Source organism: Lissotriton helveticus, chromosome 4_1 (genome assembly GCF_964261635.1).
Source record: "Lissotriton helveticus chromosome 4_1, aLisHel1.1, whole genome shotgun sequence".
Lineage (NCBI taxonomy): Eukaryota > Metazoa > Chordata > Amphibia > Caudata > Salamandridae > Lissotriton > Lissotriton helveticus.
Window position 1 is genome coordinate 1,835,084,563 of NC_136063.1, and position 25,638 is coordinate 1,835,110,200.

The 25,638-nt window shown below is 39.1% G+C and overlaps 1 protein-coding gene across 1 annotated transcript in view; it reads right to left on the reverse strand.

Moving 5' to 3' along the window:
* LOC144828230 (connector enhancer of kinase suppressor of ras 2-like) overlaps positions 1–25,638 on the reverse strand; it is a 2,060,726-nt gene that overhangs the window by 1,391,780 nt on the left and 643,308 nt on the right. Inside the window, exon 6 of the mRNA XM_078686315.1 lies at positions 4,727–4,846. Within this exon, the coding sequence (XP_078542441.1) occupies positions 4,727–4,846 (120 nt within the window). The remainder of the gene's footprint in view (positions 1–4,726; positions 4,847–25,638) is intronic.

Sequence of the window (25,638 nt, forward strand, 5' to 3'; positions counted from 1 at the left end):
GAGGAAAAGGCTTACAAATCCTTCAGGGTTGCAATTGTGATGTTCAATGCATCTACGTTTCTGTCTCCAATTGTCTAACAAGAACATAAGACCATCTTCAGGTCTAAGTGTCAGGTTGTATACAAATGTGTAGACCCTTGTATAGCCTTGTGTCCTAAAAACGTTGAAGTCAACAATAAAACACAAAATAACTCTCACCCAGAACATTTCAAAGGTGAGTGAGGCTTTCAGAGAAAGACTTTGCTTGTGATGGTGTGCGGATGATTTGCTTTTCCATCTGGTTAGAGCAGTCACGGTGTGAACTGGAGGAGACAGACAACTTTCAGTTCAGAGGTTTCTACTGGATGTGTACATGTAGTATGGAGTACTCTTGGATTAATCCTGGCTGGTATACAATCCAGCAGTAAATCGGGAGTATTGCAACAGTAAGTCACAGCTACGCACACCAAAATCTTTGTAAATCGGTCCCAGTGCGTGGTGCGGTACTGCACAGTGACTCCGAGCTGGCATTTCATATCCTCAGCCCCATTAAACCTAGCATACTTATTCCCTGGTGGTCAGCTTATGTTGGTTTGCTGATACAGATTGCTTTCAGACATTCTAGGTGTCCTGGTGGAGGAATGTAGGATTATTGTAAGTGCTCGAGGTCTGTCTTTTACTGACGTGTACCAGGCATAGGTGGTTACATTTTAGACTGAATTAAATGGGGACCAGCTTCTGATCAAATTTCTTCGAACCCTAAGTTAAACGAACGCGGAGATCTGGTGCTTTTTGTAGTTTACTCACTAGTCAAAGACATTTTAAGGTTGTCTACTGAAATCATGCAAAGTATTTACGTAAGTATTTAGTAAGCAAGTTAGACTGATGTCAAATTACACCATTCGCTGTAGCAGGGTTGGCAACAAATACACGAAGGAGAACCGACTGAACACTTTTTATCAGAAAGACGATAAACCACAGTCTTGGACCCTAGCATCACTCTCGTAACTAAAGCTAAAAAGTTAACTAAGAAGTTGTGATCTATCATATTAATCACAGCTGATAGGTCAAGCATCATCATTTGCCCCTTATCAGATCTACTGAGCAACATATTGCAAAGATCACCAAGGGCTCAGCTCTTCCTCACTTACATTTCATATATCCGTCAAAATATATCTACTGTTGTACTGTGACTTTTTTCTAGCACCCTTGCTAACAACATACAAGCCAGCAATTTGTAGAAAATTCGTTTTTTTAGAAGTGTCAATTAACCTTTTATTTTAAAATGTTGCTGCCCCATCTATCTGTCAGGAAAGAATGGTTACATTGGTAAAGATAAAGGCTGCCACTCAATCTGGTGCAAAGAAGTGTTTTTTGGCACAGCCATAAAAGTGTTCATGTTTACACGGCACAGTAGATCGTGCCCAGCATATAGCCTAGTCATCCTAACCTATGCTTTACATTATCAGATCCATAAAAAGGTTTCATAATGGGTTTGGGACGCTGAAGCAAAGTTGGTGGCAGGAGGTGTGGTGGGCACTTTGTCGACTGATGTAGAGTGCAGATGATACCTATTGATTTCAAAATCACAAAGGTAACCCAAGAATCGATAGGAACTACTTTGCAGTGAAAGGAAAGGAAAAGGAAATGTCGTCTCCAAGCATTAAATATACAAAGAATATTCAGAAAAACATAAAAGTTCCCAATGATTGTTCCATTGACAATGAATAAGGTTTTTTTTTTTGTCTTGAATTTTTTTTTTAAACACAACATCCATGGGAAATGTACCCCCGCCAGGGTAGTTCCAGAACAAGTGTTAAAATAAACCATTGAACTATAGCAACTTTGTCCCGTGGTGTTGTAAGGGGTCCCTTTGGACACCTCTAGATATCCGCTCTTTTACTTGACATATTTGTTTGCTTTTCACCCCCTCCAGGGTTTGACTACAGGGCCACCCACTCTTGCCCCCGTGGAGATAAAATTCTCCAGTGTTCTGGGTGAGTGTATTACTATGATGATTCTGAACATTACTGGTCTTTAGGTATGTGCACATTTTTTCAAAAAGAGAAAACCCTGAGCATGGTACAAATGATGTTCTAGGTACTGTTTTATGAGCAAGTTATTCTTACACTGCTTTAAAGTTGCGGAGTTTGAATGGAAGTTCCTTCTGAGTTTTCAGTTGTTAACCTGTGGTACACTGTGGTGTTACTCACGGCTATTTATTTTTACACCCCAAATGATGTGCATAAGTATTTATAAGTGAGGGAAATTAAAATATTTTTAATGGTATGAAAAAAGCACGCAAGGGGGGTTGAGTGGTGTGCTGAATTGGACCAACCACCTGTTGGCATTTATACCGATGCCATATGTACTTTCAATTTAACCCCTTCCATGCTGCCGTCGGCCATTGGCCGATGGCAGCACTACCTGCCCAGTGCTGCCGTCGGCCAATGGCCGACGCAGCCCCGCCTGTTTTGCGGAGGTGCCGCACTTCCGCAAAATCGGCGGCGCATGAAACGGGTTAAGGAACTACCCAGAGTGGCAAGTATTAACACTTCCTGTGAATGCTGTGACTATAATTGAATGCCGTACACAAAAATACATGTTGAATACGTTTGTGAGGGTGATATAATTATGATTCCACCCTGATGAAACCCCTGGACCGTTGAGGCCAATAGTATAGGGCTGAAACATGTTGGTGTTTTAGAGTCAATGGACCATTATATCCTTGCAACACCTAATATAGTTTTTAATTATTCCCATCCACCACGATAATAAAGGGATACCTTGGGAGTGGATGAGGAATGTTTATCCTTAAAATTATGCACCCTATTTACTTTTCTTCATAAGAGCTCCCTGGAATAAGGTCAAGCCACCTTGGCCTTTAGGAGCCAGGGTTAACCCGTTGATAAAGCATTCCATTACTATAGTGGGTGAGGGTTATATTTTTTTTCATTTCCCTGCTCCTATTAGTGTGGTGCTTAGGTTTGAAACATAATCCCAGTGTTCCTTGCATGTACGACAATAGTCTAGAGGTGATACTTTTAGGTCAGAAGTAGTCACGCAGGGGGGACATATCCCTTCATTCATAGTCGATGGATCTGTCTACCCTTTTGGTAGCATGGATTCCCCTGGATCTCCGAAGCTCTATGTTTTGAGCGCAATGTTGAATAGCCTGTAGTTATTTTGTGTAAGCTTATTAAACCAAGCTCCTTGTGAATTCTCACTTCTGATATGCCATGCCTCACCCTCATGCCTAGCACAACAAAGCATACATACTAAACTGAGCTACCTCAGCATATGGGAGCTCCATTCTTGTATCTTTTTCAAGTGTATTTTGCACTCTTCTTGTGAGGAAGCTGTGCACTTACTAACACCACTATCTTGGTTTCAGGTCCTGTCACATTAATTCTCTTTTGACTGTCCATGTCTAAATGATGGGGAAATTTGTGGAGGAGTAAGCATTCAGAAAATCTGCTACTTAAATAGTCAATACTCTGACTCTTTGCACTCTGATACTTCAATCTTACAGCTGCAGCCAATTTTTCTTCCATATTTTGACTACTGGAGTTTTCCATAAGTACCACCCAGGAATCTTTTGAATCCATACAATGGAATACATTTCCTCCCTTTATCAGCAAATGTTTTCATATTATTTTTTAATTATGCATCCAGAAAGGTATTACTAGGCACACTAAGGTGACCTGGATGGATAGAAAGATAGACCGACACACACAGGCATACATCCTTACTGTCATAGATATTTATAAAGTCCTGCCAATGAAGCAGTTAGTCATAGTGTGCAGTTGAATAGAGACAACATAGTTTTCACTCCTTCAAAGCAAACATTGCAGTCTAATAGGTGACCTCAGGTTAGGGGGTGCTATTGATGAATGTTGGATGGTCGAAGCTGAAGAGCGAGTGAATGCATTAAACAATTTGATCTTAGAAGAAATATATCCTTGTACCTATATTATTGATACTTGTATTCTCAGTTCAAAGTCGACGAACAAGTGGAATTTATGACATGTAAATAAAAAGGGTGCCATATATATAATTTACCATATATACCTAAACTCTCAAAGTTTTTTTTCGAATATCCTACTTTTTCAATGGAATACTTAATGATACAGGCAGATTTATTCATTATTAGAGCTATGGTGCGAGATAGAAAGGCAGTAATGAAAGATTGAGGGATGCGATTGGTCCCGCAGATCAGAATTACAAGTCTGATAAATGTAATAAATAAAAAGAAAACTTGCTATTGAGCTGTAGGTAGGTAGGTGATCTGTTTCGTATATCAAAATGTTTCTGTCTCCTTTTAGTTAGTTGAGGATGTTCCCACTACTGCTCATCAAGCTATAGAATAATGGCTTCAGAGCTACCAATGAGACCTCCCCATCCACTCTCAGTTATATAATGAAACTGAAAACATGCTATTTTCCATACTTTAATGACTTTTGCCACGTTCATTAATTGCACTTTCCAAATCCGTGCCAAGGGAACTCTGACACAGCATTACAATTTCAGATGATTAGAATTTTATCTGCCACAACTTCAATTTCTTTGGGAAATTAAAAGACATTAATAGCACTCTGGCAAGAACAGCGAATATCACTAAAATTATACATTTTCAGCCAAATGTAAAAGCACAAATGTGAACGTAAGCCGGAAGCCTTGCTTAAACACCTCCACGGACATGCTGATGGGATACTGGGAGCCACCCTTCTATTGAAATGCTACTTACCAAACCCTCACTAGGCATGATGTTAGTAAGATGAACGACATCCAGGTGTGCTGACTGGGAGACGAGGGAGTCAGATGAGAGGGAAATGATGTGGTCACAGATTCCGGACAGAGTTTTACACTAGCAAAGCAAGCAGACAAAAACATTTTAGCACATTGAGCTCCACAATAAAAAAGAAGAGACAACACTCAAGGACAACAATAACAATAAATGGCAGTCATAACCTTTTAATCTGCATCGTTTTAGCTGGTTTTAGCATAGTTAGCTAACAGTTAATGTGTTTCTTAAGTTAAACATTAATAATGTGCCTCTGCCGGATGTACTAAACTTCGTATCAGAAAGAAGCCATCAGAAATATAGCTAGTCAGTGGACCCGATTCGTGACCACTTTCTGTGATTAGTTGCTAATCAAGTTGTGGTTGTGTTTCTACATTTCTAAGCCTGATTATCAAAGGATTTCCCTTTGAGTAGGCCTTCGTTACTCCAAGCGCTGCGAGGCCTCAGGGCAGTTATGCGCTATACAAATGCAATTTTTCATTTCATTTCATTTTCATTTCATGTCTAGATGTGACTTTCTCATGAATATCCAAAATTAAAACATATTTAGTAGTGGAAAAGGGTTTTATGATTCATTTACATAAATAGGCATGAATAAGCAAATTCAATAATTATTCACATGCTCCTCGTGGGAGCAGTCCAACCTGAATTGCCATGCCAGGTCCTCCCTGAACTGAAAAAAAGCATCTTGGGACTGGTTTCAGGGTATCACCCCTCATCAGCCATGCTAGCTTGTATCCAGTGGCAGAGCGTGAAAGAGACCCAAGTCTGAGCATACCCATCCAATTTAGGGTGAAAAATGCTATGTCCCGTGCTCACTGTGCCACTGGATTCAAGCTAGCCAGGCTGATGAGGCGTGATACCCCAAAACCGGTCCCAGGATGCTTTTTTCCGATCCAGGGAGGACCTGGTTTGGCAGTTCAGGGTCAAAACTGATTTGCATATGGCTGGTTCTAAACTGGAATGGCATGGTGTGCAAAAAAACTAAGGATTTAGGCCCAGATCTCTGTACTGAGGGTGAATGTTTGACATTGTTCAGCATTCCGTCCATCAATTGTTCTTTTTTCATTTTTTTTGAATAGGCATGAATAAGAAAATTCAATAATTATTCACACCTAGAGCTTGAACACTTCTCACTGAAAATACTTTGCGACTTATGTTTGGAAATTCATTATTGATTCACAACTGTGTCAGCAGTAAAACACAAGTATTAATAGAAAACATTTTGTGAATCGGAGACTGAGTCCAATGATTGGGACCACCATAGATTTCATTACTAAAGAGAACAATGCGACATAGCTGAACTTTAGATGGTTTATCGAGCAACAGGTTGAAGAGGTGTGGCGCAGCGGCCAGGGCGACTGACACTGGAATCTGGGGCTCACGGTTCGAACAGCGGCAGGTCAGCCCAGCACCATGTGACTCTGGGCAATAGCTTGCTTCATCTTCCCAAGGGCCCCCAACGCTGGGACACCCCTTCCGAGGTAGCTGTGTGCTATACAAATACTGGTATTATCATTATTATATTATTTCAAAGGTTGAGAATGGCTTACACCAAGCGAATGTAAAAACCCATGCAGAGTGTAATGGAAAGTCATGTTGGGTTTTCTGTGTCTGAAGCTTACTGGATGCATTCTGCCAATTCTGGCTCTTGTAAAATATCTATAAAGAGTTGTAGGCTTTGGTTTCTCCCAGTCTGAGCAATAATCTTGAACATAAGGAAATAATCATTTCTCCTTCCACAAGTGCTTTATAAAATGACACCAACATAACACCAATTCAATGTAGAGTTGATCAAAGTGCATACTTCCACCAAGATTCTTTGGTCCCGGGAATCCTTTAATACCAAAGGTTTGTGGATGTAAACATATTTCTACTATTATCAAATAGGGTTAGAAATTGCTACTAAAGCCACCCATTATCAGAATGGTTGTATAGACAGTATACATGTTTTCGTGGCTTGGGGTGTTTTTTTTACATAAATACGAAGTATGTATATCTCATTCAACCTCAAATCCTTAACTTAATTTCGATGAACAAAAAAACTCTACGAGGATTTGTCGCCATGTTGATGAAACATCAACCATAAGATGGAAGAGTAGTCCAATTCACCTCTTATCAATGTCGTGCTTGAAATTATGCTTCTTAAAAGAATCTGAGATTGTATAATTCGGTATGGATAATTTTGATATATGGGTAAAGAAACTGGTTTTGTGGTTAGCCTGTTTAAAAAAACCTAACACAGACTTAATGATGTTATCAAGTAAAAGAGTAGCATGAACATGTATTTTATGGTTCCAAAGATAATAAGTGGCAGGCTACTAAAATAACTAGCACTGGTGTATCCTAAACATAGAAAAAAGAAATTGAATCCCATTTCCAATGAGAAGCTCTCTTCCTGGTAATTCAGTAAGAAAACTATTTTTGACAGACAGTTTCTAAGAGTTTGTAGTGTTCTATAGAAAGCCTATGTAAGAGGTGTCTGTGCATTATTTCTTCAAAAGTATAAGACGTGTATGTGACTCCTGTGGTCAATAGATATTGTGCCTACCTCTTGTAGTGAATGCACTTCCTGCTGAATACTTCAAACATACTTTTTTTGCATTATACTGAACATAAAATATTAAAACAATTCAAACTATACATATTGTTAGCGTAATTCTCGTTGTGGAGAAGGAGTACCGGCCTTGTGGAGACCACTTCGGCTACACCTGCAGCCTTGCCTCGCTGGAAGAAACCACACCCCAAAAAAGTCAGATAGTAGAAATCTTCACCAGGGATGGCAGGCAGTATCTGCTTGGTGAGTGGCCTTCCCTAGGTGTGCAATTCAAATTTCTCCCGCTCAGAGCTTCCCTACCAAAATTCAACAGCTTCAGTGAGACCTTGTCCAGTGGCTATCCGACAACATGGACCCCTCTCCGGCCAAAGCCTCCTGCTTTGCACTAAGGATTTTTGCCTTTCATTGCAGAGACTAGGTCCAAAAGTAAAACTTTTCACCAGGATGCTCCATTGTGCTCAGCCTTAACTTTTCTATATATTTGAATTTTGTCATTTTGGTGTCATTTTATTTATTAAAATAGTCCATAATTTTCTAAATTGGTCTCAAACTTTTCTGGCATTGTAGTCTCACTGTATTACTGTTTGAGTACTGCATGAATACCTTAAACATTGCGTCTAAGTTAAGCCTGACTGCTTTAGTGCTAAGCTACCAGAGGGTTAAGTACAGGTTATCATTGACGGCTTCACGAGACATCATCCTTCATTGATGACCACGTCTTCGGATCCTGCCTGCTGACTTGCCTTGTTGAAGACTCACCACTGTCTCCAAAAATGTCCAAGTCCATGGGTAGCTCTTTGACCAGGACCAACCTCGTCCTCGTGTCTGACCACTGCTCCATTGCGGTCAGACTCAAACTTTACTCTTGTCTGGTCTAGCATGACCAGTTTCCTGCAGTTAGTGCCTTACACTTTTTAGCGCAATTTGAAGCTAAAAGTTCATATCTCTGGTTCCCCTAATTGGCTTTTTGGTGTTTTTTGGTTTCTTAAAATAGTTTCTATTTTTATAAATTGGGGCAGCATTTTAATTGTGCTGTGTTTTCATTGTTTTATCTGTTTTGGTATTTCTGACTTCTTTATATATTTTCTTAACTTAAGCCGGCCTACTCTGTGCAACAGCCACTAGTGGTTGAACTCAGGTTTAAATTACTGCCTCTACTGGACCTAACAAGAATAGAGCCATTATTACCAACTAATTATCCCCTTTCTCATAGCTACTGTCATTTTGCTGATTTTATTCATTAGATAGTCAGCCCTTGGCACGCCCCTCCCCATCCCCTTCCATGTTTTGTTTGTATGCCTGGCATCTGCTAAATGCTCTTGCACCATCTGCTTAATTTGAAATTGCTTAAGGACACTTTATGTTTTTTGCTTACAATTTTGACATGGCTCTCACCCATGTTGGAGCAGCAAAGTAAAAAAATCTAAAATGGCCACTGGTATTTCACATTGGATTTGTGTGTATTTGTCATATTGAAAACAGGCTCATGCATTGCCAAGAGTGTTCAAACCTTCTTGTTCATGGTAGCTATCTTATAATGATTGTTCTTATCATTCCAAGATGGCCTCCACGTGCAAGCAGGCACACATATGCATTGGAACGAATGCACATGCGTGCATTGTGGCATGCCAGTCACCATTATTTCTTTTTACCTTATTGTTCCGACATGGCAACAGGCAAAACTAAAAAAGAAAGTGCATGGAAGCACCAATGCAAAGCATTTTCAAGGTAAATGTGCTGCGGAACGCCTTTCAAAGGCAAGACCTTTTGGCTTTGCCAAATCTTGCTTAAGACTTGGCCTAGATTTTGGAATGAATAGATGTGACTTACTCTTATTAGTACTACTGAATTCCAGGGTAAGCAAGAGTACTCCTAGCTTACTCCAGGCTTACTGCCGGAATTCAGGAATAGACATGGAGGACTAACAGGGTAAACATCAGCCAATATTTGGGAATCAGGCTCTATAGCTCCCATGTGTTTTTCTTTCTCTGATGTATCCTGGGTGAAAACTTGTTGCCATAAACATGTTGTTTATAAATAATTGTCTAGAATGCTACTTGGTTTTCAAATAGATTCCAAAGCTGCCAATTCCACCCTCATAACTTGTACTTAATCAAACTCAAATTAACATTACTAACATAAACTGATATCTACAGATTACCAGACAAATAGAACATCAGTACTTATGTGTATTACGCCATGTACAGATTATCATGCATTTCTGTTCCACTCTTATTTACTTTCCAGTTGATTTCCAGGCATGAGGTTTAATTTCTACCCAGGAGATATGACTAAGTACATTGGTTTTTTGTTTTAAAGTAGTGAAGCACCAAATATCAATGTTACTTTAAATTAAATTGTTTTCATTTTTAGATGTAGCTCTAGTTCTCCATCCAGTACTTTTGCAAAAAAAAAAAAATACACACCAACAATTAAAAAATAATATGTATTGAGGCTCTGAGCGAAGCCCATTAAGCCATTGCTGGCTTGGAATGGCATTTATATAAGGGATCAAACCACATGCAGCATAAATGGAGTGGGGCTGTGGGACGTTTCTATGTTTAAAGTGCAGATCACATTTTGGGTTGTCCCACAGCACAGCCATTTGGTTACTGCAGTGCCAAGCATCACAAGTGATAATTATTGGTTAAAGAGTTGCAAGTACTTCCCTGTACACAGATTTAAGGTTTGCAGACGTTTTTGAGGGCCCCCAGAAACAAACATGTGTCCCCCGGTGGAATACAAAAGATGTTCGATTTTTTTCACAGCTTCTCACGGCATGTAGTACCATTTCCTTAGTAACTACTCCGTCATTAACAATAAAAAGGCAGACATGCTTAGTAAATCCATAAATAGGTTTCAAAGCAGTAGTGTGGCCATGTCAAAGCGTAGTGGGGCATGCAAAAGCAAGGCATGGTGGATGATGACCTCTTGTGACTTTCTCTTGTGATGCTCCTAGATTTGGTACTTGACACATAGAGAAAATGCAGAGGGTCTATTACTAGCGCGTGCGCATGATAAATTGAGCTAGGCAGAGCTCAACTATCACACTGTTGTTGTAAAGCCTGTATTAACATCCATGTTTTCCGGTAAAAAAAAATGTAAGTTCAGTAGTTGGCTGATGCAAAAGGTCTTTTGGAAAAAGACCGGTGTACGTTTAGTCCACCAAGCAAGGCGAGTTCGGGTTCCAAGTCTATTCTTCAAATTGTGCTTATTGCTTAGACTATGATAAAGTTTTGGCTATGAGGAGAGTAATGTCGTATACCCTGGAAGGCCGTAAAATGTAATTAGTAGGCTTCTGATTTATTAGACCCAATGCACTCTTCACTTCTAGCCTGGCTTAATTTTAAAACAAACCATAGCATTGCTGGTTCCCGTTTCTAAATGTTATACATTTTATAACGCGCATAGCTGTTCTAGCAACAGGGCTTCCCAGCGCTAGTCCTGAAATCTAAACCCACTGCAGCAATGGCTAGGGACTTGGGGCCAGATGTAGGTAGCCCAATATTATCGAAAACGGCCGAAAATACCGATTTTCGGCCGTTTCCGACCGGTATTGGGCTATGGAGATGTAGGGGCTCAAAAAACATACAGATTCGGTAATTTTACCGAATCGGTAAATTTACCACTCGGTAAAATTACCGAATCTGTATTTTCAGATGTAGGTAGCACTTTGAACAGTGCTTCAGGCCTTTCAGGATTCGGTATTTACCATGTAATACAATTGCATGGTAAATACCGAACCCCTGTGTACATGCACATCTGTGCATGTACACCTGTGCTATGTGGCACACAGACATGCCCTAAGGGCATGTCTGTGTGCCACATGGCGCACAAGCCAGTTACAGGGGTGCAACAGGGTGTAAAAGTGACACCCTGTCCCCTTGGCAATTCGGTATTTTTACCGATTCTGTAAATACCGAATCTGTATTTGCTATTGAATCCTATGGGCTTCAAGGCCCATAGGAATCAATGGCAAATACCGATTCTGTAATTACAGAATCGGTAAATACCAAATCTTACCGAATCGGTAAAAATTACCGATTTTTTTATCTACATCTAATTTACCGATTCATAAATACCGAATCGGTAAAATTCGGTAATTATGAATCAGTAAATTAGATTTACCTACATCTGGCCCTTGGTATCTTCTGAGGAGAATATAGATCTTTTTATTTTTTATTTTTTGTTATTCTAGTCCTCACATAACATCAATAGGCGTATTTAGACTTGGTTAGGCAGATTAAGCAGAGAATTCCAAGGACTTTTCCCCATAAAATGAGGTGCGTCCATATTGCACTCTAATACAAGTCCCACAGCTTTGTTGCTAAAGCTTTCAGAATGCATTTCTTGCTCCTGATAGTTAGCTATTGATATTTTATTCATAGGACCGGTTTCTCATTTAACACTTTTACTCTCCATTCTTGCTTCTTATTGTTCCTTATTGTTCCTTTCTCCCAAATCTCCCAAAGCATGCCTTTTTTCTCTAGAAAACTCTTACGATCTAGTGAGTTTATTCTCCGAATTGATGATACCCACTCTAGTGTAGTTGGAGGAATAGGTAGTGCCCATTTTATACAAATCTCTCTCCTTGCCAGCAGAATTAATATGAATAGTAAAGATTTTCTTGGATAGTTTAATCCTGCTCTCTTCTACCCCAAAAATGACCATCGATAGGCTTACCTCAATGTTTTGATTTATTGTCTCTTTAACACCATCTTACTCACTTCCAGCCAGAAGGACTCTATCAGAGGGCACCGCCTAAATCATATGGACGTTGTCAGCTCTTTCTTCACCACACTTAGGACATTTCTTCAGCTCTTGTTTTCCGAGCTTGGACAACTTCTTTGGTGTCCAGTACGCCCTGTGCACTGTGAAGAAATTATTTTTCTTGAGGGGGACAGATTTTACAGTAGACCAAAAAGTAGTCATTGATACTTGCCACTATGTTTCCAACTTCAGAGTAGGCAGGTCCCTCTTCCAGATCTCTCCCAGCATGGAGTAAGGTTCGTCTCTGGCCTCGATAGATACCAAATACCATTTTGCTACCTCCTTCTTTTGAAGAGATCTTAACTGGGACTCCCTTTGGAAGTGCGTACTACTTTCTTCTGTTTTCTTCAACGCATTTGCCCAGCTCAAAAGCTGGTAGTATTTGAACTCAGAAAGGTCTCCATCCGTTGCTCTCTCTAACATTTTCCAAGTAACTCATCTGTGTTATCTTGCAGTAGTTGACCCCATTTATTTATCCCTGCTATACCTAATGGAGCTGCCAATTTGTCTGCAAGACACGTAGGAGTTCCCGGGGAGACGAGATTGGAGCAGAAGTGCAATAATAGGGTAACGCCAAGGTCCGTCTAATCTGATACCATAAGCTACCTGCAGCCTGCAAGACTTTTTGTCTCACTTTTTAGTTATATTTAGGGTGACCAAATTTATATAGAAAAAAATCCTTCATTGCCTTTTCCTCCGTTGTCAAGGCCTTGAAGAGTGGGGTAGAAAAAGCATTCCCCAAGTGAAAGGATCTAAAATTCTTGAATTGAAAAGCCTGGCAATACATTAACAGGTCAGGACTTGCGATGCCCCCGTAGATCTTTCTCTGATGTAACTTTTTCCAGGCAATCCTTACCCCTTTATCTGCCCAAATAAAACTGCACAATTCCCCTTGCAGTTTTTTAACTGCATCCACTATAAACTCTAAAGGGATTGTATCAAAAACAAACGTAAGCTTATGTGCAATGGACATTTTCAATAAGCTTGATCTGCCTAGGAAGGATAAAGGGATACTATTCATGTCCTCAATAGCTTTATAGTTTCTTTTTTTGCCTTTACACGATTCATATGAGCCAATTCACTGAGATTCTGTACCACCTGGATCCCCAAGTATCTGATCTCTTGTTTCACCAAGGGGCTGGAACAGTAGTTATCTCACTCCATTATTTCAGTTTTTTGCTGATTACAAGGTATCCTGATACTTTGCTGAATTCCTCTAACATTGTAAAGATCCCTTGGCAGGATGTTTCCATTTCACTGGTATAAATCAAAGAGACCCATTTTCTTTTCCCAACTTCTATATTTAAAAGGTCTTATATTTAAATGTGTTCTTATTTTTGGTGCCAATGGCTCAATATATATTTTCAAAAGTAGAGGTGACAAAGGACATCACTGACGTGTCCCACGTTTGATTTGTATCTCATCCGTGAGATTCCCATTTACCAGAATCCTAGCAATAGGATTATTATATCTTTCAGACACTGCTCTCGAGAAGTTCTCCCCTAAGTCGTGTTGCCTAATCAACCACTGTAGGAATGGCCAACTGAACCTATCAAATACTTCAAAAGTGAGGATTGTCAGGGGAGTTTTACTTGTTGTGGCTAAGCTTATTGTATACTGAATAATATCTTCTTCAAGTGGTCAGCTAACAACTAATATCTGCTCATATGTCTTTCAGCCTAGACGACTGTAGGGGAATAGGGTGGGAAGTAATTATAATTATTTTAATTTATTTATTAGTATTTATTTTGAATGAATTGTTAATTAATTTTAAATTGGTAATTAATTACAATATACTTGATAAATAATTTTTATTAATTGATTAATTGATAATTATGTTAATTTTATTAATTTATTTTCTGTAGTGGTTTGTGGGTTTATAGGGGAATAGGGTGGGAAGTAATTTAATTATAATTAATTACAGTTTTTTAATTCATTTATTGGTATTTATTTTTATTAGTAATTAATTAAAATATAATTGGTAATTCATTTTTATTAATTGATTAATTGATAATTATGTTAATTTTATTAATTTATTTTCTGTAGCGGGTTGTGGGTTTATAGGGGAATTGGGTGGGAAGTAATTTAATTGTAATTAATTAAAGTTTTTTAATTTATTAATTGGTATTTATTTTGAATTCATTGTTAATTATTTTTCAATTGTTAATTAATTAATTGCTAATTGGTAATTAATTTGCATTAATAGGTAATTATTGTTTAGCAATTATTTTTTTATTATTTTTAATTGATTAATTATTATAATATATTAAATTGGTATTTAATTTTAATTAATTTGTAATTGGTATTAATATTTAATTTATTTTTAATCATATATGAAGTATTTACTTTCCCTACTGTTGCCCTCCTTGGAGTGGGAATAGTAATTTTTACCCTCCCGCTATCCAATGTTTTCCCTACTGTTGCCCTCCCTGGAGTGGGAATACTAATTTTTACCCCTGCGCTATCCAACGCTTTCCCTACTTTTGCACTCACTGGAGTGGGAATAGTAATTTTTACCCCTACGCTATCCAACGCTTTCCCTACTGTTGCACTCTTTGGAGTGGGAATAGTATTTTTTACCCCTAAGCTATCCAACGCTTTCCCTACTGTTGCACTCACTGGAGTGGGAATAGTAATTTTTACCCATACGCTATCCAACGCTTACCCTACTGTTGCACTCCCTGGAGTGGGAATAGTAATTTTTACCCCTACGCTATCCAATGCTTTCCCTACTGTTGCACTCTCTGGAGTGGAAATTGTAATTTTTACCCCTCCCGCTATAAAACGCTTTCCCTACTGTTGCACTCTCTGGAGTGGGAATAGTAATTTTTAACCCTACGCTATCCTATCCTTTCTGTACTGTTGCATTCTCTGGAGTGGGAATAATCATTTTTACCTTCTCGCTATCTAACGCTTTCCCTACTGTTGCACTCACTGGAATGGGAATAGTAATTTTTACCCCTACGCTATCCAACGCTTTCCCTACCGTTGCAGTCTTTGGAGTGGGAATAGTAATGTTTACACTTCCGCTATCCAACGCTTTCCCTACTGTTGCCCTCCCTGGAGTGGGAATATTCATTTTTACCCCTACGCTATCCAATGCTTTCCCTACTGTTACACTCCCTGGAGTTGGAATAGTAATTCTTACCTTCCTGCTATCCAACGCTTTCCCTACTGTTGCACTCTCTGGAGTGGGAATATTAATTTTTACCCCTACGCTATCCAGCGCTTTCCCTACTGTTGCACTCTGGAGTGGGAATAGTAATTTTTACCCCTACTCTATCCAACGTTTTCCCTACTGTTGCACTCACTGGAGTGGGAATAGTAATTTTTATTGCTACGCTATCCAACGCTTTCTTTACTGTTGCACTCTCTGGAGTGGCAATAGTAATTTTTACCCCTACGCTATCCAACTCTTTCCTTACTGTTGCACTTTCTGGAGTGGGAATAGTAATTTTTACCCGCCCGCTATCCAACGCTTTCCCTACTGTTGCACTCACAGGAGTATTTTTACTGCCCTGCTAACCTACGGTAAAAATATTGTATATTTTTTATTAATATTATGTTTAAATATATGTATGTATTTAAAAATTAAATAGCATGTTTATTTATTTTTAAATTAAATTAATTATTTATTAATTTTAAGGTTATTTATGTATTTTAAGTTAATTATATTTCATATTTTATTATTATTCAAATACTTTTAAGACATTTAAAAAATTCGATATTTTGACTATCTATTTTGTACAACGATATTTTTGATTCGATATTTTTGTACTTACCTGTTTGGAGATAGGAATTCGATATTTTTGTATTCTATATTTTTTACTCGATATTTTGCTACATCGATGTTTATGTTATCGATATTATTTCAGTGATCCGTATAAATGATGGACTTATATTGGTCAAAAAGCAGAATTGAAGATGGCAAAGGATATGCATATTCATATTGCAAAAATTCCTGAGTCTGCAAAGAAGGGTTAAAGACAAAGTCAACATCGACAGCTGCTGAGAACATAGCCTATTGTATCCAACATGGGTGAAGGGCTTTTGAAATAGGAACACTGGCTTTAGGAGAAACTACAATAATGAGTTTACCTTGAGCTAGAGGTGGTTCCTTCAGGATGGCCAGAATTTTTTCAGTTGATGCAAAATGCAACTTAAATGCAATCGGGACTGTTTCACCTTTGCTAAAGGTGACATAAGTAAACTCAAATGCACCTTGTAAAATCTGGATGAAATTTTTTGTATTGACACAAGTGTGCAAGTGTCGCGATTCAAGCAAGTCAGAGTGTAAAGACCTGAGAGTGACAGTGTGTTTCAACATCCAACCGAAAGCAGAAAAACATGGGTGTATTAAGGCATAATGTGATTTATTGTGCTAGGCATAATATGGTATGTATGTCCTGCTAAATTTTAAAACCCAAGCAGAGTGTGCAATTTTTAAGCAAATTTGGAGGTTGTCATTAAGCACACTTGTCCAGAAAATGAGAGGCAAGGCTGTTACCTAATTGGTCAGTTCACATCCTAAGAAGAGGACACTGAGAAAAGCACGAACACAATGGCTGAGGCCACTATGTAAATGTTTAAGCTTTTGCCACTATGCCCACGCACTACACACTTTACGCAAGAGTAATTGTTGTTGGAATGACAAAATATCTGCACGCTTCCTGGATTACTCGCATGGTCATTGTTAAGTCCCCAAGGTACGATGCCTAATAGTAAACCTTTCTACATTATTTACACTCTATATGCAGCTTTATAGCCCTTGAAATCTCCCCTATTTACTTTCTCTTTTACACTATTCATTTCCTTTCTTCTTTCCTCAAATCTTATTGTGGGATTAGGTTTTATGAGATTGGTGTTTTATGAGATGTCGAATGTACTGATGTCATTTTTATTTTTTTTAAACCGGAACACCGCATGTCATTAAACCGTGGCTGTTACAATGACCGTGTTGTTACAATGCATGCAATTACTCCAAAAGTCAGAACAATGACTTGCTCTAGGGGCCAGAAGGTGTTGGACTTGAAATCCAACACCTTCCCTACTGTTGCACAGACTTGAGTTGGAATAGTAAATTATACCATTCCAACACCCAGAACCCCCCTCCCTCCTAGAGCAAGTTGTTGTTCCGACTTGTGGAGTAATGGCATGCGTTATTACAACAGCGTCGTTGTAATGGCATGCAGAAAAAAAAGCATGCGGAAAAACATTTTTATACAATTGTATCAAAGTGGGTCAATCTTGATTCTTCCATCTCAACACAATACACCATATACTTCAATATCTAGCCTTCTTCCAATGGCTAGAGGCCATGATGTTGCTAATCCTCTAATGCCTTGACCCTGCAAATGCTAATTTACTTGGTCTACAAGTACACATTACAAAGGGTTAAGAACAAAACTGTCTTATTGATATAACACATCACCCCAAGATTCCCAGAAACCTTGGTACTCCCCTGCCACATGCACCTTTTACTACCTGATAGTAAAGCAACAAATCAAATACAAATACATCTGCATTGCGCACAGAGACTGCCACAGAGTCATAGGGCAGAAAGGTGCGCCTGTCTAGTGGTATGGAGTTCCACACACCAGGTGCACTTCCTGATAATGACTGTTTCATTGTTTGCCTTTTTCAGTCTTGGTGTTTCAAGGAGCAGATTATCACTATTCAATAGTGACCATTTTCTGGGAACTAGAAGTAAGTGTCAGAGTCACAACAACATCGATATTAAATCAAGGGCCTGGAAACATGGAAAAAAGCAGTACTCCAGGGAGTGAAGTCAGCTGAACCTACAACACGGAACAATAGCATAGGCCTAGAGTAGTTGAACAACATTTGTAGGACACATGAAACCATATACAAGTATACGAAATGTTCAACAGAAATTGCTTATGCCCCATTGCTACTCAGACAGCTACATAACAACCATGCTAGAGCAGCTCAGCCAACAAAACTGTGCACCATTATCAGGACTGGCTTGAGCGATGATACCACCCAGTGAAACAATCTTTTTTGGCAACCATGACATGCCCCCCCCCCCCATGACACCCTCCTCCACGGATTCCCTCACTACCGCCCTCCAGCAGTACCCCATATCTATCCATAGCCCCTCTCTCACATGCCTTTCATTGTTTTACAGCACTACTCCTAACCGTGTAGAGTTTAAGGGCACTTTATATCACACACACATTATACAGAGACAATGAATCCTACGTGTGTAAATCAGTCCATCTGGAATGTTACAAAAGACAATGAGGATTACAAGGCGTAGGAATCACATCATCAGTATCGGTAGGCAGTATATTTCAAAACTGTTTTGGCTAGAGGAACACAAACTTAGGGGCAGATTTACAAGCCCAGTGTGCCACATTTGTGCCGCCGATGCATCACTTTTGTGATGCAGCGACAGCATAAAGCTAGCGCCATGCTGTCACGGATTTACAACGTGCCGCAACTAGCGAGATGCGTCACATTGTAAAGCCCTGTGCCACATGAAACCTGCGTCAGGTTTCATGTGGACGTTCTGGCACAGGGTGGGCGTTCTGGCGCAGGAACACCTCGGAAAAGTGCCTGAGTGAAATCTACAAGATTTCTCTCAGTCACTTTTCCGACGAAGCAGGTGTAAGGCTTGACGCACCACGTTGTTCATGGGCAGGCCACGAGCATTGCTGGAGTTACGTTGTGCTTGCGGCACAACTCCAGCAATGCGCCACCATGCCGACGGGAGATGTGTCACGCATCTATTTATCCTTGTGCCATGATGCGCCGGATTGGAAATGTGACGCATGTGTGGTGGCGCAAGGGTAAACTTGCATGACGCATCTTATCTGGTGCATCTCTGCTGATTTGCAGGGATGCACCAGTCATCCTAAAGCTGCCCCTTAGAGTTTAAAAATACCACCGTGGTTGAGGTTGGCTTTATTTCTACCCCAACCAATGTTTTTTAGCAACATTAGAATAATGAAAGACTGGGGAAAAATAATGTTCTACCCTGTACCATGCAGTTTGCATGCAGCTCTTTGACAGTTCATAGGTCACTGTTCTATGGTATCATTGTTACATATGAACTCAAAGTAGCAAAATGATGTCTGTGACAAAAGCAGTAGTCCACTCATCTAGCCACATAAAATATAGTTCTGAGATCAGCATGGTACACGTTTTTTGCAGCAGACATATTAAAGTTCTCCACTACTTAATGATGAGTCAAAACTGCCACCAGACAAAACTTAAGCTCTTTCCATTGGAAATATTAATCACCAGAGTTATCTTGACATTTTTTGTTGCCTTAAAACTGTTGGACACACAAGGAACTTGGCAGTAGGTGCTTCTAAACCCATACATTATTTCTAAACCCAGCACTCCCCGATCTCAGCACCAGGGGCAACTGCACTGGATGCATTGCCATAAGGACCATTACTCTAACACAAATGTTAAATAACGCTCCATGCGACTGGTGGAGTTTGAGTTCTTTATTATTATTCTCTAAATTGGCATTGGCGATACAACTCTCCTCCTCAACCATTTCCCCTCTTCACAATGACCACCCTGTGTCCCAACATTCTGAATCATGCCTATAGAACATTCTAAGCATCATAACTTCCCCATGGTAACCACCCGATCCTCAATGCCATTAAACACAACACATCTTTTCCCTTTTAATATTTGTCAATAAACATAAAATCAATAAAGAAATACAACAAACCACCAGAAAGATCATCAAAGTAGAAACAAATGAAGAATTAAACATGAGGAAATAAAACACTCCTGAGACATCAAGAATAGCATAACATGGAATTATGTCTATACAACCTTAAACCTAAATTCCTACAAAGTCCTCTAGGTGTCTAGGTTTCATAATAAGTCTTCCTGACCTAGACATTCTAGCATCACCAGAAGTCGTAGCACTGGAATCATGACAACTTCTTTTGGGTGCGGTTAGACCACTCTCTTAACCGCATGCATGCGGGGCGAATTCCGCCCGTACGCTGGGTTTTGCGAAAGCGCACTTTGCATGACGAGCTGGGCTCGTCATGAGCGTGCGAGGAGGCTACGCCATGACGAGCCCAGCTCGTCATGAGCGTCGAAGGGGTTAACTCAAGATTCCCTTGGAATTTGTAGCAATACACTCCCTCCCTGGGTCTCTCTCATGTACACAATTATAACTACTTGCTTCTTACTCACTCTCCTTCCTCCTTCCAAATACACAATTGTCCTTACATTTAGACAATATTTTAGCATGCCAAACCTTGCAATCACAACAAAGCTAAATTGCACAAAGTGTTTCCACCCATAATGGTTCCAAAAACGTACTCTCACCCTTCCTGACTATTCTACCTTTTTTCGCCCTCACAAAATCTCCAACCTTAAGATCAACTTTCTTTACACCATGTAAAGCATTATACCTTTGTTTGTATTTAGCCTGGTTCATTTTGATCCATTCTCTTACCCTCACAGGTGACCACTCCACCTTATATGTCTAACATAACCAGCCCATGTTATTTTTGGTGCTGGGATTCTTCCCTCTCATTATTTTAAATGGACTATGTGCAGTGGAGTCACAGCGATTAATCCTATAAGATCCAGTGGTTTTGAACAACTCCTTCTCCCAATTCATGTTACTGCTATTAGCCAATTCAATAATACCCTTGATCGCCCACACAGCCATTTCTTTCTGAGTGGTAAAGAGCAGCAATCTTGTGTTCTATACCTGTAGTCATCATGGGAGACAACCATTTCAACACTGTCATTACAACGCACTACCTTTACAATGTAGCTGTTAGAACGTAGCTCCCTTTACATTGCATGCCATTACAACGCATGTCACTACAACGCATGTTATTACAACGCATACCATTACAACACATGCCATTACAACGCATTATAGGTAAGTAATGGGGATTTTTTGGTTTTAGGGTGGGTATGGGTTTTGGGGTACATGGGGTTAGTATTTTTAACCCTTCACTATCCAACACTTACCCTACTGTTGCACTCACTGGAGTGGGAATAGTAATGTTCACCCCTATACTATCCAACACTTACACCACTGTTGCCCCAAAAGTAATATGCATTGTAATGGTATGCGTTGTAATTGTATGCGTTTTAATGCTAGTTTCTCAAAATGCGTTGTAATGGCATGCGTTGTAAAATCATGCTTTGTAATGGTAGCTGCAATGTGAAAACCGTGTTGTAAAGGCCTGTGTTTTAATTGTTTGCGTTGTAACGTCATATATTCAGTCATCATCGTTTTTTTAACAAATCTGAAATAAATTGACCAAAATTGTCACTCACCAGGATTTTGGGTAACCCTTCCGTACAAAACATTTCCTCAAAACATTTTACCACTTCAAGTGCATCAGCTTTCTTAACAATTTTCGAAAAATGGTCAATGGCAAACAGAAGGAGCTTGCTCATACCATTCTGATCCTGAACCGGATCAAAGATATCCACACCTATTCTCTCCCATGGCATGCAAGGAACCTCCGCGAAATGGAGAGGCAGTTTAAAGTAATCATAGTTTTTACCAGCATTTGTACAAATTACACACTCTCTTACTATCCTTTCTATTTCCTTATCAGCACCTGGTCACCAATATGATTGTTTTCTCTTGCTTTTGTTTTCACAATCCCTAAATGGCCCTAACAAATTGATGCCTTTACCTAGCAATGTGCTAGGAGTAATTAGATCGACCACATCTCAAAAGAAACCCTTCCTCCACTAACAGCTAATTTTCTACTTTTCAAAATACACTTGAATCCTTCTCCACCCGTTTCTTGTCCGGCTCCCTTCCTTCACAAATTCCATAATTTTGGTCAGTACCAAATCCTGTTCCTGAAATGCCACCCAAGTTTTGGCATGAACACTCCTTAGTTCCTCTAGTAAAATTAAAGCCACAAACCATTCATCCCATTCACTGCAAGTATTTTCTCTTACAGGTAAGGGCATCCTACTTAAAAAGTCAGCAATTTTGTTACGAGCCCCAGTAACATAACAGACTTCATAAACATTGTCCAGCAATTGCATAGATAAACAGGTGATCTTCGGTGAAACATTATTAAGACCCTGTAAAGTTAAAACCTTTGTCAAAGGTTTATGGTCACTCACTTTTGTGCCCTAAATGAACTGCCTGTAATGCTTAAGGCCCCATACACAACCTAAAGTTTCCCTTTCAATTACAGAATATTTCTTCTCTGTGGGAGTCACGGCACGTGAGGCAAAAGCTACAGCTTGTTCCACACCATTTCCTTTTCCCTGGGAGAGTACTGCTCCCAGACCCTTGCCGCTGGCATCCATGGTATCAATACTGCAGCAGTCTGGGTCAAAACCTTGCAATGCTGGAGCCTTATAAATGTACTTTTAATGCTGTCAAATGCCATTTGGCATTCTTTGTCCCATACGAGCTTGCAACCTTTTTTCAGTTGCTGTCTGATTGGATATACCTTTCCAGAAACATTGTATGCAAATTTGGAATAGAATTCCTCTAGTCCTAGAAAGGAACAAACCTCATCTTTACCTTGGGGCCCGTAAGCTTGTAAAATAGCTTCAACAAGTTCTGTTTTAGGTGAGATGCCTTTAGAACTGATCTCATGCCCTGCATAAGTTACCTTGTTCTGTGCAAATTTGCATTTGGTCATCTCTGCTATCAGACCATGCTCCTCCAAAATCCTCACTACATTTATTAACTCTACATCATCTTCTGCCCTATCTTTGCTCATTATCATGATGTTATATTGAAAACTTTTGACTTCCCTTTCTTCTGAAATAACTGGTACGTTAACCTTTGAGAAAATGATACAGCAGAGGAAAATCCAAAGGGTACCCTTTTGAATTGAAGCATCCAATGGGTGTATTAAAAGCAGTGAGATGACTGTTTGCCTCATGTAACAGAACCTGGTGTTAAGCGGAGGTAAGATCTAAAGTTCAGAAACTCTCCATAACTTTTGTTACACAGAGGAGTTCATTCATGCGTGGTAAATGGAACATGTCCACAAAGATATTTTTATATAATTCCCTTAAGTCCACACACAAACAAACTCTTCCGTTGGCCTTCTGTGCTACCACCAGGGGGGATACCCAATCAGAAGATTCAACCTGTTCTATGATGCCAGCCTTCGCCAAATTGTTCACTTTGGGTTACTTCCTCCCTGACACAAAATGGTGTGTTTCTTTCTCTGTGAATACGGAGCTTTACATCTTTATTTAATACTATTCTATGAACAAACCCTTTTAATCCTCCCAGTTTTTCAGAAAATACAGTGGGACACTCTTTTTCCACTGTGTGTGTTTCTTGTTTGACTTCCTGAACAATCAGAATAGGATCAGCACTATTCTGATCCAATAGTATGCCCAACTCTCCCTGTTCCCACCATCCCAGGACAGATGTACAATGCTCTGCAACATACATTTTGCACTCTACCTCTCTGCCTCTGAATTTGAATAACAATTTACGGAAGCCAAGGAGATTGATATTTTCTCCAGTGAAACTTTTTGGACTAATATCAGGTTCTACTAAAGTTGTGCCTAGTTTAGGTACAACTGTTCTGCCAAATACATCTTTGTTAATAATGGTATTTGGTGACAGTGAGTCAGCTACTGATCCAGCGGGCTATAGAAAATATATCATAAACTACGCTACCCAATTTCATAACCTATAAACAAAATTCTAAACTATACATGGACCCATTTATGAACCTGATATATTTTTGGGCCTACTGAATCAGGTGGTCAAATAAATCTATATACACATTATTTACAAACTATAAACATTTTATACATTTGCAGAAAGAATATTGTCATTAGAATAAAACCCAATCATTTAAATGACCACCATAGGCGACGTGATCTAGCTAATGGTAACCTATACTTCTAAATAACCAAGACCAGCTTGTTTGTTAAAAGTAAGATTTTATTTTCTAAATAATAGTATATATGTTGTAAGTTTTATGAATGAAATTTATTTGCAATAAAGCAAGCATAATGGTAAGAAATAAGAAAAGTACAATTTAAGCAATTGAATCAATTTAAAGAAATTATATGAAGTTTAGCATTTCTAAAACCTATTTCCCTAACTAAGCTAAATAGACAGAAATTAAAGTAAAGTTCTTTGAGGATTCTTACGTGCTCCACGCAAAGTCCAGCAGCACATCACCCTCATCGGAAAGTCAGAAAGCAGCAGCCAGCCCAACCCTAAGGGCATGACTTTTTATACCTTTCTACGCTAACTAAACTAGCAAAGGAAAATTTTCAGAAATACTCGACGTCCCATTGGCTGAGAGTGACAAGTGACATGTCACCCGATTCTTAAAAAGTTCCACAAAATCATGTCTTACAAAGACCATTGTCTCTTCCACTTGAAGCCAGAGGCTTCCTGCGATTGCAACTTTGTTTTAAGTCATCCTCGCAGCTTCCATAGTCTTACAGTGCAACTTCCGCGGATGCCAAGTTAAGGACTGACAAAAAGTTCACTTTCGACCTTGGCCATGTCCGACAGAATGATGTCAGCTCATCAGTTTTTGCTTTGTGAATGCATCTTCAATAAACGTTTTAATTCAGAATGGGCGTCTCGTGACTTTCTGCAGAAATATGAATTAGCTCTTTTTGTGCGGCTCAAATAGTTAGGCCTCAAAGCAGGCAACTTATGAATTCTAGTATAAAACAAACACAAGAAAAGTATTAATGTAAGAAATAAAGTATATTCTGTATCCACCCCATGGTTTACTAATTAATTAACCCACCCGATTAATCAAATGTTACCTAGCCATTGCAAACAAATAAAGCAGCGTTTATATTTACCAGTCTCCGTTTTTCTATGAGACCCATATGCACCTAGAATAGTAGAAATGACATCACACAGACAAGAATAAGCAAAACAAGCACATGCTTAATTTAAATATGCAGCAGTTAGTAATGACAAAAACGAAAACAATAAATTATTTTATTATTTTGCACGAACAAAAAGATGCAACATTTATGCACGTTTATGAGCACACATGTTAGTCCCCCCACGTGTAAAGTTTAATCTAGGTTGTATTAGCACGACATATCACACATCATTAATAATTTTATTCATGTTATGGAAATGTGACTTTGCGAGTTTAAACAAAATTTTGTTTTCTATCTCGCTCCATCAACTCCCTCATCTGGTGATTAACAAATCACCACACCAGCACTCAAAATTTTGGTAAATTTATTTTATAAGAAATCGATTCAAATTCATTGTATTAGTAAACCTAAAAGTCTGTTTCAGCATAATCCTTGCAATTAACATGACGCTCTCTATGTAACTCCTGCAACTCAATCTCCCTTTCCTCTTCTTTTCTGAGTTTATAAATTCTCTTCTTTTCTCTTAAATGCTTCTTTCTTTTATGCAACAGACAACCTACTTTAGTCAAAATAAAAATGAATATAATTATAATCAAAGGTGCCAGAATCTTGCCAAGAATTGAACTTCCGATATTATGAAACCAGTTTTTAATTGCTTGAAACCTATTTGAAAGTTTCCCAGTAAAATCTTCTTCTTCTA